The sequence below is a fragment of the Nipponia nippon genome, unplaced genomic scaffold (genome assembly GCF_047370975.1).
Source record: "Nipponia nippon isolate SJK-2023a ecotype South Korea unplaced genomic scaffold, ASM4737097v1 scaffold_71, whole genome shotgun sequence".
Lineage (NCBI taxonomy): Eukaryota > Metazoa > Chordata > Aves > Pelecaniformes > Threskiornithidae > Nipponia > Nipponia nippon.
The window spans coordinates 57,999-75,995 of NW_028262393.1; the positions used below are offsets into that span (position 1 = coordinate 57,999).

At 36.5% G+C, this 17,997-nt stretch overlaps 1 protein-coding gene across 2 annotated transcripts in view; it reads right to left on the reverse strand.

The window, feature by feature from the left end:
* WDR70 (WD repeat domain 70) overlaps positions 1-17,997 on the reverse strand; it is a 136,049-nt gene that overhangs the window by 53,033 nt on the left and 65,019 nt on the right. For both annotated transcript variants that reach the window (XM_087741068.1, XM_087741069.1), the window contains one exon: positions 6,077-6,251. In XM_087741068.1, coding sequence (XP_087597194.1) covers positions 6,077-6,251 — 175 coding nt within the window. The remainder of the gene's footprint in view (positions 1-6,076; positions 6,252-17,997) is intronic.

The window sequence follows — 17,997 nt, forward strand, 5'->3', positions numbered from 1 at the left end:
GGAAAATATTTACAGCAAGTCTCAGATCTTACTACCAGTTTTTGTTACTCTGTCTTGGCAGCATCAGCTGTAAAATCCATCAAGAACAGCAAAATAAAGTTTACAAAAAAATTTCCAAATAATATCTGGGCTTGGATTCCCATTCCAAAACAAAAGGATCACCCTATTTAGGCCAAAAAAGAAAAAAAAAAAAAGTATCTTACATGATCTTTTTGCATTATCTAAATGTGTGTTCTCTGTTGTACAGTATTTCTTCAAAATGGCTCCAATACTTGTAAGAAGTTTAATCTCTGAAAACTTTACCTTAAAACTTCATACTGCACACCACAAAACTAAAGCTTACAAAAACCCTTTCAAAGAAAACAATCACTAAATATAGAAATGTATTTATCTTACATCTATAAATCATGCAATTATTTGGAAAATACTTTTAACATGAGTATTTGTAATTAAAATGTACAGAGCTTAGATCTGCTTAACTTCAGTGCATACTGTGACATCCCACTTTTCTTCCCCTTATATTTTGAGGATGGGGTGGCTTAAGGGCATGTGCAAAGCAGGTTATTGGGATTACCACTCGATCACACCACTTTTGGGCATATTGATGTGGGCAGTATATTAGTATAGTGTTGGATTTCATTATTATTGTGCATTTTAAGTTCTGTAAAATCACTTTGAGATTTAGCTAAGTAATTTTAAAAACTCATCAAAATACATAAATTATTCTAGCAATTTAAAATCAAAGTAAGATTTAAAAACCAGGAAAAAACAAAACACTAGCAAAGCAATATTTCAGCAATACTGTAGTAGTTGCTCACTTTTGAGCAGGAAATAGCTGAAGAATGGAGTTAAACATACCACTAGGTCTTTTATGAAACAAGAAAGTAAAGAAATATAAGTTAATCACTCGCTATAAAAATCTTTCCCGGAGCACTGAATCAATTTGTGTTTAATAAGAATTAAATTATGCTGAAAAGCTTATAACATTGCATCTTTCCTGTTCAGATTTACACTAGATAAAAAGACAAACCTATTACGAATATATCTGTCAAAGCTAATTCTTTACTACTTACAGTGCAGCCATTAGATAGCTAGAAGCTTATAAAAAGTACTCAAGGTTTCTAAACAGAACCAATTTAATATAGCTAGGAAAAAAAAAAAAAAAGAGACAAGATTTTGGGTGTACAAGCTGTTTTCTTAAAGGCATTTAAAAGACATCACCACTCCTTACAAACTCTGCCTCCCCAACATCCTTATCAATATTTTTGTATCACACCTGCAATGATATACCATGAAATACGTGATGTGTGAAACTGAGAAACATGATTCAAGCTGCCACATGCAGAGTTGTTTTTTATGCAGTCCTGCACTGAATGCACCCAGGAAAAGCTGGAGGGAAAATTGACATAACAGGTAGTCTCATCAGGTGGTTCGAAAGACTAAGAAAGGCTAACTAAGAAGTTTAGCTTTCTCACCCTAATAAATCCTATTTGTAATCAATGAAAAACATCTCAATCCTTTCCTGTTTAGTGTGGAAAATGAGGGGAGCTTTTTTGTTCATTAAAGAGATGTCTATCAATTTTAACTCACAATACATTTTTAACCCACCCACTAAGTGTACTAATGACCTTTACAAAAATTACTTCAGTCTTTCTCTATCTCTGTGAATGAGATACTCCCACTTCTACACAGGAAAACTGGGCACACAGAGGTTTACTGATTGCAAGACACACTTCATTCTTGATAATAAAGACTGGCTCCACAGATCAGTTTGTTCAACAATATGTATTACCACTAGTCTTGCAAAAAGCTCTGAATGGGCAAGCACAGGCAAGATGAGGAGCTGAACATATTTGAAGTGCAGGTAAGCCTAGTGGTTTTACTGCACTGCCCTGTGAATCCATAATTGTCAAGGTCCTGTCTTATTTTGACTACTAACGCTCTCCAACTCTCCATATTTGCCAGACACTTCTCCACGTCTCACAACATTTAAACCGGGAGAGTTCTAATGTGTTATGTTATGATTGACTATTTCACACTATTGTTTCCACTATTCATTGGAAGTTTGAAGGAAGTTATTTTTTATGTCCTTTGAAGCTGTTATTTTAAGCCAAGTTGACAGTGTTCATAATATTTCAAACAAGCTGACAGATCGTTCTGCTAATGCGCACTGTAAATGCACATGTACGTGAACCTTAAAGAAAAACCATGCACTGACAAAATAACATACGTGAGAAAATAACGCAGATTTATGACAAAACGAAAAAATCCTCCGAGGCAGGTGATTATAATGGATCATGATCATGCTGAGGAAGTTTGGAGAAAGGCAAGGCAGAGCCAGAATGCATTTGGCTAACTTCAGCATCAGCAAGTTACCAATGTCAGTGTCCTGAAGACAAAAAAAGTCTTCCTCTAAAAGCTCCAAAAGTGTTTTTACTCTCACTGCATACAGCTGGGGGATTTGGAATTGCACCAAAAAAACAGTGGAAGCAGAAAACTGAATGAAACTCTCATGGTGTGCATTACTAGTCAGCACTAAAGAAGGGAACTGATCACACACCAAAATCATTCCCTAGGCACAACAACATAATTAAAAAAAAAGCAGATACTGAGGTGGCTGTAAGTGGCTTGGAAAAAACAACTAACTGATGACCCTAACTTACAATCAACAGCTACTTTGACTTCAGCAGGGATGATAAAACATGGGATAGAAAAGATCTTGTTTCTTTCTAAATAGAAAGAAAATATTCAAGGAATTATTTAATCACGCTATTCTGGACCAAGTTCTACCCTACTGAGCAGCAAACTCAAGTGACACCACCACACAACAGGTTGATTTTTAATTTGTTTGCACTTTGCCTACACATCAGTAGGATTCCTGTAGTCAGGTGTAAAGCTATCAAGTCATGTGTGAAGCAGAGGATAATAAACCTATAACCAGCAGTCAGACACTATGTCTGCAGTGGCAAGGAAGATTTCTGGGACCTTCATCAGGGAGCTTCTGCCACCTTGCAAAGTGGCATGGGCTTTGTGAACCCCCAGAGGAAGAGTGGCTTCCTATCAGCACTGCAGCAGTGTGCCTGCCTCTAATGAGTGCCCCTTTTGCTGTAGGAAAGGGCATTATCCCTCCTTCCTATCACGGTATCCACTTCTGCCCTTGGTACTGCTGTTTTCATGACCCTTCTCCTGTGGGAAGGCACAGGCTTTACGTTTTCACTGGAGCAAAGAGAAACTTCCCTCTCTCTGAAGTAGGCTCTGCGTTTGACAGGAGTGAAAACTCCTGTCAAAAATAAACGTGTCTAAAAACCTTCACAGACACCACGATAAGAGGCACTATGGATAGTACATAGTGGGAGCCATAGCATCTAGTAGGAACATCTTCCTGGATTTAGGTGGTGCTGTTACCCTCATATCCACTAACAGTGGTATGGGCATTCAACAGCAGGGCTAAAATGTCATTTTTTATTCTTGCTTAAACACAAAAATGAATTCAGACAGTCAAAACAGGCCTTTATAGGATCAGCTCTGGCATGACAATACGGTCAACAAAGTTACAGTTAAACACCTTCCTCAATCTGTCCTTCCTCCTGCTACATATGTGGCAAGTCCATAGTCTAAAATAATGATGCCAGAATCATTCCTAACTGATCAAGTATAAGAAATTATAGCAACTATTTTCTGCTGTCAAACACTAGTGATTTTTGTTACAGACTCAATAGAGCCTTCTCAAGTTCAACACAAATGCTGCCTTAATTCTGACTTGAAACAGAGCTGTACTGTAGTACAGCAAAATCTGTGTGTACAGCTCTACACTTGTTTCAACAAAGTCAAATGATATTTGCTGTATGGGAATGAAAAAATTTCTTCTTCAAAAGTCAGAAGTTAGTATTTCTACTATATATTTCTTCAAGCAGCTTAACCCTCACATCTTGATTCTCCAGAGCTTTACCTGTTTTCCTGTGTCACCTACAGTTCGTACCCCCAAAACTGCACCACTTTGTCATGACACAACATTTTCTTGTTCGCCTTTGCAAGCATCTCTGCATCCTGTCAAGCCAGTAAGTGCTTTCATCATTCCAGTGCAGGAGTCAATCCCATCCTCCTCTTTCTAAATCCTACTTTGAACACATCCTCCTTGTAATTTTTTTTTTCTTATCCCCCCTCAACCCCCAAATGTAAGATGAAGGCTTTCTCTTTTTTTTTTTTTAATTATTTCATCAAGATGCCTTTTGAAATGCCTGATTTTAACTATACACAGAGATTTCCAGAGGGTACCAGCAGTTTTACATATGAATGCCACTAAAAAACAATTTACACTGCTCCTTTACACAAAAATCTTGCACATTTCTTAATGACCCCAACAAAAGCAAAGACAAAAATTCTTTGGCTTTAAAAATAGAAATCCAAGGACACTACCAACTTCAGTTGCACTAGGAAATCACTTTAGTCTTGCATTGTTATACAGGGGTCACCAGTTGCAAATTGCACAAGATGCACAGGATACATCTTTAAATTATTCATAATCACCTTAAACTGCACTCAATCAGCACTGCAATATGTCATCTTATAGACACACAAAAATTCAAAAGGAAAAGCACATGAAAAAGCAGACTACTAAGAGCACTATTGTTAAAACTACACCAGAAAGCTTAATATTTCAATACTGTATATGTTAAAATAAACAACATACACAGGTGATGAAAGCCAGTCTCTGAAAAATTTATTATTCTGTTAGAACAAGTTTACACTTAGGATGAATTCTCAAGCTTCATGCCATTAGGAAGTTTTACTGGGTTTATAGTGGAAATAAAAACAGAAATAAAAATAGATGACAATCCCAAAATACAGGGTGTACTTTGAATATGATCACGGGCTTTCTTTTCTTTTTACATCTATACATTTCCTCTTGCCTCCAGCAATCAAATGTTATTCAGTCTTCATGAAAAGTTCCCTAAATTGCCTGTTTTCCTTTTTAAAATCAAATGTTTTGAAAGATGAAACTGAACAGACCAATGTAACTTGTATTAGTTCAGTATTATTTCCCCAAAGCCATCCTATTGGAATTGTACAGCTTTCAAAGATTTATGATGTCAGTTTGATTCAAAGGATCCTGCGCGCCACCCCCCCCCCCACCCCCCCCCATAATCTTACTTTGGCTTCTCCAAAAAATTGACCCTAATCTCATTTTCTCCTCCTATGCATGGCAGAAGTACATATCCCATTGAAGTGAACGGGACTGGGCATGAATTCTTTGGGTATCTTATTAACATTGCAAAATTAAAAACTTTTGGAACTGGACTGCTTTTTAAACTATACTACACAAAGCAAGAGGGAGCACTGATTGCTCAAAGCTTCGCATTATAAAGCAGTAGCAAGAATTGCATGTCTTTGTCAGTTAAGATTCGTAACTACTACAAACTCAATTTTAAGTTCAATATGAACAGAAGAAATTACAGAGTATATTTCATAATTTTAAAGAATCTGAAATTGTTCCCATTCTGACCACACTGCATTTACATAAATTGTTCAAATTTGCCTCAGTGTTATTTTTTACACATTGCAGAATATAACATTTGGCATTTAATGTGCAGCATTACTCTTACTCTCACCCACTTGGACGCTATTCTCCTTTGCCTATTATCTGGATGAATAACTGATTTCAGTATGAAATTTTATGAGTTACTGCTTAATGTATTCAATATCTCAAATAAAATATGGAAGTATACATTTTTTAATTACATAAGAACGAAGAAGAAATTACAGCTTTTTCCACAAGCATCACATGTTAAATGAATAGTATTCTAAATATAGGTATGTGGCCAACTTTTTTTTTTTTTTTTTTTTTTTTTAAAAAAAGACTGCTAAGAGTTTCCTCAGTGTTTTGAACTGAATAGCAGCACACTGAAGTTGTAGAGAGGCAGAAGAAATATTGAATTTTGCCTATGAGTTATTTAGTTTTCGGGGAGGGGGCGGAAATAAGATGTGAGTATGAAAGTATCAAAATAGATTTTATCAGCTTTAACATTCAGCATTTGATATATTAGAAGCATATATTGTTAGCAAATACTTGACTTACACTCATATTCCTATCCCAGATCTGGATGGAGCCATCTTGACACCCAGCTGCAATAAGTTTACCATCTCTGCTGTACGTGCAAGTTGTAGGAATCACGCGTTTACCTTGAACTGATCGTGGTTTAAATACACTTTTGTGCTTTTTTTCATTGTTAACATCCCATGTCCTCACAGTTCTGGAAAAAGGTTTAAATAAAGAGTTGTTTTAGATAAAGTTAATACATACGAAATATTTCTTCTAATGATATAATCAAACACCTTTTTCAGCATAAATGGCATACAATATTGTTCAAATAAAGTTGTAATGGCAAAACAGCATTTAAGATATGGTACGGCAGTCATGAAACTAACACATTGACTAACATGCATGTGAATGTTTTAAAAAAAAAAACACAACAAAAAAACAACAAAAAACAACAAAAATCAGTTCTTCCCAAACTCTCATGTAAATACATAAAATTGTTTACAACTGGACAAATGACCAAAGGTTCATATGCAGGTACTACATAGTCTCCACTGTCACTGGAAATCAGGAAGGTGAAAGTACTGAGTCCTTTACAAGCATGAAGACTTCAGGAAACAGGCATGAATGCTTGTACAAATTCATTAACTACACAGATTGTCTTAATTCTGACATGACAACAACTGACAAACCTGCTTTTAACTGGCAGTATTGCAGACTGGATGGTTATTCTTCAGGCTTTTCTTTATTTTAAATAGGCATTTTAAACAATTAATTGTAATATTATTGTCATTCTTTTCCACTAATCCTGAAGGTCTTAGAGTTCTGTGTAAAAGTGTGCTTCAAATACTTTACAAAGGCTCATTTATGTAATATTGTTTTTTCAAGTTGAGTTTTTCTCACATTATTAGCAAAATAAATACATCCTTTTTCTTTTTAATGGAAAGAGAATATCTGCCTGGATCTTCAATGTGTCTTACATACACAAAAACATCCAAATGAGAGAGAACTAAAATACTGGGATACAGGTGGACTCTTTAAATTGTCTTAGATACAAATGTTTTCTGTCCATTTAACATGTTGAGTTCTTTCCAGATAAAAATTCAAAATTCTTTTGGCATCTAAAGCAGAGAAGAGTTTCAGGATTTGGCAAAGGAAGGAAGATCATTAATTTAGAAAGAAAAAAAAAAAAATCACTAAGTTCTCAAGACCTCATTTGTTTAGCCTATACAAACATTGCCTATGATCCAACAGCACATAATTCACCGGTCTCTAGCAAAGCAAATAACCACTTTAACAAAGGCTGCAATTTCTCCAAAACAAGACAAGACACGACAGCATAACATTAGGAACTTCCATCACAGCTACAAGAACAGACAGGCTACAGAGCTGACATATATATAATTCTAAGATAAAACAGACATGAAAATGAGCTGGAAATAGCTCACAGAAGTTATATTTAATCACACATTTAATGACAGTTATGAGAAATCAGTAACTAAAGTAGAATAATCTCCAGTTGACCATAATAAAGTCAAGATTAGTCTCATTTTTAAAAGTCTTCAAATCTCATATCACTTCTTTGCTCTATTTGGAGCTCTAGCATAAGACACTCTAGCATTCTGATGGTTGCTTTGGGTTTTGGTTTGTTTTTTTTTTTATTTATTTTAAATGAAACATTAGATTATGATGCATTTTCTAGGGTCACTTGAATAAATCCATGCTGCTATATGGAACAGGTTGCCCAGCAAGGTTATGGAATTGCCTTTCTTGGAGTTATTCAAAACCTGTCTGAACATGGCCATATGCTAGGTGCCTAGGTGATCCTTCTTTGAACAGGATGGTTGGATTAGAGGATCTTCAGAGGTCACTTCCATCCTCAACCATTATGTGAGTCTGAGATTCCCCTTTTCCTCTCCATGTGTTGTCAAATAACCATCTCAGTCTCCTACCTTTCAACAGGCACACTGACACTTTCTCCTATTCTGATATTTACTCAAAAGTTGAGTCTTTTTCCAGTCCCTTTCCCTCATAATATTCAATCCTTCCAGAATTTCATTTGAATATCCTGTACCGCCAGCTTCTCTTCCTCCTCTTGTGACGACGTTCTCCTGCTGGAAAGCTACTTCCTCTCTTATAGTGCTAATTTCCCAGGACTGCCTTGATATACCCACTTCTCAGATGGTGCACCCAGTAACATGGTTATGTGCAGGGAAGTTTAAAGCCTGCCTCCCTCTGTTTGCCTTTTTACCTAAGATGCCTCACAAGCATCTCAGCTGCAATTCCAAAAACAATCTCTGAGAATCCTTCACCATCCTAATTCTTTATTTCTGCTGACACAGATAGACTTTTTTAAAGCCTTCAGTCTCCTCTTTTTAGGGCTCAATGTCCTGTCAAAACCTCAATTGCTTCACAACACTACAGAGCATATTCAAACCTTCTTATTCATTTTACCTTTCAACTGTAAAGAAAGAAGTAACACCTGTCTAGTTCTATCTCTTATAACACAGATAAAAAAAATGCGAGCCCCAAATCAACTGTAATATCAACAGATATCAGATGAAAAATCCACGTTACCTGAGCTGCTGCTTCTGCTGCAGACAGTTGGCCACATTCCCTCACATATGAGTTACATGCCCTGTTAAAAATGCCCACATAGCCTACAGTACATGTTTAATGTCCCCTCAATGTTTTCTTAATATCCCCACACTGAGTGTGTGTTTACTGTTGCCTTGCTGCTATTGGATCTAACTATAAAACTTTTCTACTAAAATAAAAAAAAAATATTTCGTAAGAAATCATCTATATATTACTTAGAAATTGATCAATCATTCCCAGAGACCCTTTAACTCGAGCTAAGACTGAGCTCTTTAATCTCTTCTTTCATGTCAGACCTTTTAAGTTTTTTTATTCTTTATGGAAACATTTCCAATTTTTATTAAAAAAATGGACATTGCATTGCAAACACATCTTGTAATACCATGGACAAAATTTCAGCTTACCACATGAATAAATTGGCCCATGGTTTCTGACTGAATCACCACCAACAAAACATTAGAGGTCATCTACAGACTATGCATGTTTTATATTTTCCTTCACACCAGGGATGGACTAGAAACATAGGGATTGCTGAAGGACCTGAGAGAGATACTTTCACTACCCCATTTTAAGTGCCTTCATCACACAGTCTGACAAACTAATTTGTTCTGACATTCCCCTTTTACCCTCCATGCTCCGTCAATAACTATCTGAGCATCCTGTCTCTTCTTCCAGAAGAGATTTTGATGCTTTCCCCCTGTCTACAACTGAAACTTACATGAAGCCTTTTTCCAGTCCTTTTCCCTCACAACACCTAATACTTCTTAATATTTAACTCCTCCCATTCTAGCCAGAAGGAAAGGGAAACAAGAAACAGGGAAACCCAAACAATTTACCTTCGGGGAATATGTCTTTAAACTGGCAATATGTGAAACAAATGCTAACTAAGGCTGCTTCTGTATTTTCTCTCCCCTTCTGCTACTGACCCTCAGTCATGACACGATATCACAGATAACTCCGAGAGCACAATTTGGAATTTTGCCTCTATTTTTTTTTACAGAATATTTTGTACCACTTAGTTATTTTTTTCGTTATGTCTGAGGCTGAGGAAAAATCATTAAGACTGCATTACAGAAGTCCCATTTTCACTTCCTAACCTACTCTGGGTCCAATCTAATGTTGTTTGTGTTGAAATGAATACAAAATTTTACTCCTGGATCTATCAGATCAGTTCCAGGAGACTCATTTTGGTCAAAAAAGCCGCTTACTAAGTGTATCTCCCTAGGCCTAAATAAGTGTGGGATGAAAGAATAACGCTGTTTTATGCTTTATGTTGCAGCATTTAGCAGAATTATAATACTAACATTTATCTGTTGGTAGGTATAACCAAGATATTTTTGAACTCCACTGAAAACAAAAGGAAAACATTTCCTGAATGAGGCTTTTTTCCACCTGAAAACAAACTGTGTTTAATGACAGTTTGCTCTTTAGTAAAAACAACATATAGAGATTTTTTTTTAAACTATCCCTCCAACATATAATGTCATTCTTTCATCACATCAGTTTTTAATATACTGAATGATATGCACAGCCACATAAATATTTTTACTTTTTCTTTCATAAATTTATTTTCAAAGAAAACTTCCATGAAGAAGGCTCCACGTATACAAGTTAAATTTAAACTTTTTAAGTGGTGAATTCCACATCTGCAAAACAGATTTTGTAAAGTTCTTCTATTTGCCAAGAGCAATTCAAAGCAACTTAGAAAAGAATGGGAATGTTCTTTTGGAAAGGTAATGTGGATATATTCCTCACCACTGAGAAGTTAAATGACCCATTATAAAAAACTAATTTAATTACTGGTGTTCAGGGTTTTTTGGTTTTTGTTTTTTCCCCCACAAATAGTTTTTCCCTTTTTTCCTCCTTTTTTCTGATGTTCTTACGATGTTATTACTAAGTCAAAAATTCTAATAAAATTAATTACTGACAATGCTGCTGTATTACACAAATTATTAAAGGTATTTATGTAACTACATTTCCCAGCCTGCAAGCATGGAAAATTTCTCTAAGTCCTGATTCAGCAAGCCACTGGCCATTCTAATACTATTCTAATACAATCCGCTGAAATTCAAGGAGTGAACCAATTCAAACATAAAAAGCCTCACCTGTCAAATTCCACTAAGCTTCTCTGCCTGTCCCATCTCCTCTGTCTCTACTGGACTGCAAAACTCTTGCACAGTATTGAATGTTATTGGCATTTACTATAGTATAAATATATTAAGTCTATTCTTAATTAAGTCTATTCTTATCACACTTAAAATTCAAAAAAGGCAACAGAATACATTACTGTTAAAAGTACAGATTAAGCTTAATGTTGTACATCTAGTAACTGTATTATAATGCTTATCCTTGTAATCTATTATAATGCCTACCTTTGTACTATAAGGTTGCCCAAAAAGGCTACTTTAGAAAGCTACAACGTACTTTAGAATCATCACACAAATACTGCTGCAATGGAATTTGTCGGCAGAGCACAGAATTGCAAGTCATCTTATTAGTGATAAAAAATACATTTTACAAGTGTTAAATTAAGCCTCTTTATAAAAAGAAACTCATCTTAAACTAAGACTTTTTTCATCTTTTTTATGACATAAAACAACCTTACCTACACAGGAATGAAATTAAGATGGTTATATAATATGGTGAAAAATTATCTAAAGCAGAATATGTAAAAACAATAGATAAATAAGAAATAGCTAAAAAGTTCTGTTAAGATGCACTTCATGCATATGGTGGTACGACACTATGTGAGCAACAAACTTTCATTATTGTATTCTTTGCCCTCTTTCAGTAGAAGTAAGTTATAGTCATCTTCTGTTGAGTACATGGGACCCCATGAAGGTTGAATCACCTGCCAGATACTGAAAAAATTTGTACACACAAACAGATGGAGAAATCCAGAGAAACTTTCCATACTTGTCTGGCAGAAAAACTCTAAATAAGCTACCTACTCCCAGCATCTGAACAGAGTTAAAATAATTTAAACCAGAATACAAGAAAAGTCACATCCAACATAAGTAAAATCAAAACTATGGAAGGAGCTGCCAAAAAAATTGACATGACTTAATAATTTATAACAATTCTTCAGCTTCTCTGTTACTTAAATAATCCCTAAATGTAGAAAACAAACAGAAACTTTAACAGATAAAACACTTTACCAGAGTAAGAAACAAACAAAAACATAAAAATTCATTTTTATGTGATATGCAGCAAATGGGTTGAAGACACTATGAAACTATATTTTTCCGTATTTCCAAATAAAATTGGTAGCCCTTTTTTGATAGAAGAAATTACCTCCATTTGGGTAATGACAGCTGAATTATAATTACTATTTTTAGGGGGAAAAATAGGTTAAAATCTAGTAACAACGAATGGGAACTACTCCCATTGTCCAGTCCGAATGAATTAAAAAGCAACCAACTCAAAATTGAAATGACACATAAGCATGTCTGAGAGAGCATGGAGAGTAGACGTTCTGAATTACTAGGCAAAAATCATGCTGCTGGCCAATATACCCAAGATTTGAAGAAAACTAAATTAGAAAAGGAGACACAGAAGAACTGACTATGAATGGGTATTAACCAGGCAAAGGAACAAGAACTCCTAATGGAGGTCAGGGAGTAGAGTAGAGATGTAAAGAGACACACTGAATAAGGAGAATAAAAGCAAGGAACACACTACAACAGTTACAATATCATGCCAGTTTTGGCGTAATTGCTTTCAAGTCAGCTGTGCAGCATGTTCATGAGAGGATAACAGCAGCACCAGCAGCAAACACTACCAAGTTATGAAATACAATCACTTCTGACTGAGAAACTGGCCAACAGATGCATTCAGATACAAAGTTACCCACCAATATGTCTATATAACCCCTTTCAGGTTATAATGAACATACAGCTGTAAAGACAGAGTAGAATACTTGACAACAGAACCTCTTACGTATGGTATAAGAAGTCTGTTTTTATTGAAATGCAAAGCTCACAAGCTTTCTAGACTGCGTAATTTTTGTGTTTTCCCAGATTAAACCACTGGTCAGGCTAACAATACAAAAATGCATTCTTCAAAAGGGTAGAAATTTAAGAGTAGCAACAAACTTCCTAGAAATAAGCTAGTATTTAACATACTCCAAATCTTACCAATTTAGTATTGACACATATCATCCAAGCAGAACTCAGAAATTATTTGCTTAAGTCTTTCAGCCATCCAGTCCCTTCCTTCCTCAAGGTTATCAATAGGAGAAAAGAATCTCTTCAGCCCATACAGTTAATTAGGCCTTTGACCACGCAGCGATGAACAAAGGGACATCATCTATGCATCTCCTCCTTGCTTCACTTTTTGCATTACAAGAAGAGTACCCATGGAGAACATAAGCAGAGCTGGAGACACAACTAATGTACAAAGCAAGCCAATGTGAAAAGACTATGTTTTCTCAATATTTTTTTTAATCAGCAGATGCTGTAAATAAAGTTGTATTTTATTTGCATATGAATTACATATCTATTTCAGTTCATCCCTCCTAAGAGTCTGTTCAAAGTGATGGGAAAAAACACCCCGTGGAAGTTGGCACAATTTTTTTTTTAATACATTGTTACTTCTTTCAGAACCTGAAAACTCCCTCAAAGTATCTGCAGATCAGCTCATCGAAATGACAAACTCCAAAATTCCATCATTCTCAAAGTCAGACGTTATAGCAGACATATTTTGCACATCACATTGGCAGAGAGAAGGAATGACAAACTACAACACAGAAAAAAGAAAATCCTACATTATAGATGTTGACAGTTATTGACTACCAACAGCAGCTGTTAACTCAAAGCACAAGAAAGAGCATCCAGTCACACAAATGGGAAGATTTCAGAATGGACCATAAAAGAAATTCCAAGATTCTGCTCTAGATGTTTTTTTTCCCCTTGTGAATTCCCACTGAACTATACTGCACAATGCAAAATTCAGATAAATATCTTGCTATGTCCAGTCTTTAACTTCAAAGATTCTGAATGCTTTAATTCAAGCCAGTAAGTTTTACAAGACATTTTTGCATTTCTAAAAAGATTTTTGTCTATACCTTCTTCACAGATTTTCAAAAGACCCTCAAACTTTAAACTACACTTGCTCTTAACATATCTAAAGAAGAATACATTTGTTTTCTTATGTCTGATTTGTTTTGCTAAATGTATAAATCTTGAAATAGTTATTTGTTAATCTTCTCAGAATGTAACTGCTACCCTGGAAGACAGTATAACATTAAAATACAAGTCACATACAGAAAGGTAGGAGATCAAGAGGAAAGTAAATGATAGAAAATTCCAATAAAAATCAAAAGAATAACATTACTATATGTCTTTTCCATTAACAGTTATTGGAAAGATAGGCTAGTTCCAATGTAGTTACTAATGCTCGGCAGAATTTTCCTTACATCAAAACAAATAGTCTGAACGTAAGTAAAACAAAAGGCTTGGTGGGAGAAATTTTCCAACCTCAGAAGAAGAGATATGAAAAGAAATATGGGAATGAACATACAAGTTGGAAAAAAAAAAGCCAGGGACAGTAAAAGGAGTAAAAAAAAAAAATAAAATTTGTGTCATTTTCCAAATGGGGCAAGAAGGCAACAAACTGAGATCTCATCTCCCACTTAGTAAAGATAAGAGTGGGATGTAATCAATCTCCCTATGGGGTACATCTGATTAAGATCAAAGGGGAAGACTTCTGGTAAAGAACATCTCCACAGTTCAAGTTACTGTCACCTGCATGAACTGAAATGACTCAAGAGCAGTCTTGCATGATACTGCAAAAGCAGGAAGAGTAAATCACTAAGAAAACAGGACGCTTTCTAAAAAGCTGATTAGTCATGCCTATAAAATAGTTAAGGCTCATTTGGATCTCAAGTTCTTCACTCCAATAAATAACTTAGATTGGAACTAACACTCAGCAGAACTCTCCATTAAACCAGTGAAAAATCAACTGAAATTAAATTAAAGCAGTCAAGCAATTAAAAACCCTCTGAAACAACACCTCAGATGATCCTATATGCATGAGGATTAGTTTTAACCATTTTTGCTGCTATCTTAGATCTCACCCACAGCCTCTTTTCTGCAGTTCCATTAGCAATGAACTGCAATCTAACAGAGGTAAGTAACAAAAGAGAGCAAATTTTAAGTCTTAAATGTATTTTGATTTTTGAAGTTACAGAATCCATTCTAAACAATGCAAAGTTTGACTCAGCTGTACAGATTAACTACGCACTTTGAGCTACAGAAAATGTTAAATGTGAGTTTTACTTTGTATTTATGTATGAAGTAAGAAACTTTGTATGTTGTAGTACAATCTCCATAAAAACTTACGAAAGGCTTATAAAGACCAGGCCAAACTACAGCCCATAAAGTGTTAAGTAAATACAAATCTATGTATTTATCATATTTTCTGGAATACACACTAAAGTGTAAGACACTTCCCTCCTCCCCTCAGAAATTCAGAAAGGAACACAGCATCTTTTGTAGAGAAGAAACACAGTTCTTAGCCCCAGGTCTTTAAAGAGTCATGATACAGTCCCATATCTGTCTAGATAACCACACAGAGCAACATTTTTTCATATACTTGTCACCATGGTCTGCTCACATCATAATATTGCTGCTACTGAAGAAGCCCCTATATTCCTTTCTGACCTTTGCGTAAGGTTAAAAGTCTAAAGCAAAAGGTTAGTGGACTAGTATTAAATTTTATTATTTCTGAAGATGAAAACTAAGGGACTTATGCTCCTTTATCATTTATATTCTCCACATGGGGGAAAATGTTACTGTTTTGCTGGAGTTGAAAATGTGTAGATTTAAAAATAGTAAAGGCAGAACATACAACTAAGAAAATATTTTTAACAATCTGTTTTTTCTTTTAAATAAAAAAGACCAGAGAAGTGACTTGTTTCATAGCCCAACGTGATAAAAAAAATCAAGTATCTCTAGAGTTTGAACACGTTACTTTGTAGTGCTCTAGTCTTCTGTTTGCCTTAAGCCCCGAAATTTCAGTCTGTTCAGAAATTCACCTTTTAGTTCACTGCACAGCCTGCTGCTACCTGAGCAACCTGATCTAAGTTGGCCTTGTGCTAAGCAGAGGATTGAAACGGATGACCTCCAGATGTCCTCTTCAACCTAAATTATGCTGTGACTCCAGACAACTTGAAAGGGTGTTTTACAATGCATTTAGAGCATATGAATAATCTTGGCAGGGACCACGCTTCTTATATCTAGAATTCCATGAACCAATATAAATCTATTCGAAATCTAGTAAGACTAGAACTAAGTCCAAAATCACAACAAAGACATACAAACAGCATCAATATCACTGACTTTAAGAGCTACTGGGAGATAGATATTGGGAAAACTGCAGAAGCTTCAGTTGGCAACTCATGTCTGTTGCTCCTACATGTTGTAAACAACATGTCTTACTTCTCCACTCCCTTCTGCACTCATGAGTAGTTAACAAGGACCTAACCCCACACCTGTTTGGATACTCCACAGCAATCAAGGTTTAACTTGCAGCTGAAAGCACTCCTACACAGGTCTATTAAGTTGTAGGAAAATTCTCAACTCATTTTTTTTCCAGCTAGAACTCATGGATGCCTCCTCAGGTATCCTTTAAATGAGTGTAAATGCCCAACTCTACCCTTCCTTTTTACCTGGGGAACCGGCAAAATTTGCAATTCTTTTTTTCTTAGAATCACAGAACATCTCAGATTGGAGGGGACCCATCAGGATCATCAAGTCCAACTGCCTGCTCCTTGCAGGGCCGCCTAAAACTAAACCATATGACTAAAAGCATCATCCAGATGCTCCGTGAGCTCTGACAGGCTTAGTGCCATGACCACTTCCCTGTGGAGTCTGTTCCAGGGACCAACCACCCTCTCAGTGAAGAACCTTTCCTAATGTCCAACCCAACCTTCCCCTCAAGCAGCTTCATTCCATCTCCTCGTGTCCTGTCACTGTTCACTTCCTAACTCTTGCCCTCAAGGCCTTCCACCATCTTGGTCACCCTCCTCTGCACACACTCCAATAGTTTGATGTCCTTCTTACACTGAGGCGCCCAAAACTGCACACAGCACTTGAGGTGGGGCCACACCAGCACAGGGTGGAGTGGGACAATCACCTCCCTTGTCCAGCTAGCTGTGCTGTGCTTGGTGCACCCCAGGACACGGTGGCCCCTTTTGGCTGCCAGGGCACACTGTTGACTCATATTCAACTTGCCATCAACCCAAACCTCTGGATCTCTTTCTGGATCTGGCTGCTCTCCAGCCTCTCGTCCCCCAATGTGTACGTATAACCAGGATTACCCTGTCCCTGGTGGAGAATCCGGCACTTGCTCTTGTTAAATTTCATATGGCTGGTGATTGCCCAGATCTCTAGTCTATCCAGATCTCTCTGTAAGGCCTCTCTACCCTCAAGGGAGTCCACAGCTCCTCCTAGTTTAGTATCATTGGCAAACTTAATGTACATGCAACTCCTGCATCCAGATCATTTTTAAAAACATTCAAGAGCACTGGCCCTAAAATCAAGCCCTGGGGAACCCCACTGGTGACTGGCCACCAGCCTGATGTAACCCCATTTACTATAACTCTTTGAGCCCAACCCATGAGCCAATTGCTCACCCAATATATCATGGACTTGTCTAGCCGCGTGCTGGACATTTTGTTAAGGAGGATACTATGACAGACAGTATCCAAAGCTTTGCTAAAATCCAAAAAAACCCATGTCTACTGGCTTCCCTTGGTCAACTAGATGGGTGACCTTGACATAGAAGGAAATTAAGTTAGCTAAGTAGGACTTTCCCCTCATGAACCTGTGTTGGCTTTGATCAATGACTACACTGTCTCTCAAGTGTTTTCCAGTAACTCCCAGAATAGCTTTATCCATAACTTTATGAGGAACCAAAGTGAGACTGACAGGCCTGTAATTACCAGGGTCTTCCTTCTTCCGTTCTTGAAAATTGGGACATTTGCCAGCTTCTACTCGACTGGAAGCTATCAGTGGAAAGCAAGTTCAGCACGCTTTGTATGTTTAGTTCCTTCCTGCTATTGCAAAACGCAGCTAAGGAAGCTCTTAAAAAAGAAGCCATTTCTGAAATTTTTAATTTTTTTATACTTCTATGTGTAAAATCCAAATATGTTTTCTCTTGAAGAAACAGAGCCATCAATAAGAGATGCAGCAGGCCAGACTGGTGATCCCAGGCTGAATTTGGCCCCTTACACAATTTCATCACTCCTGGCACCCTCAATTTTGTGGAAAGATAGCACAGCTTTTAGAAGTGCATGAGATGGCAAAACCTCCTCTTGCACATACCTATGACCGGTTGTTTAGACCCAGAATCTACTGCTG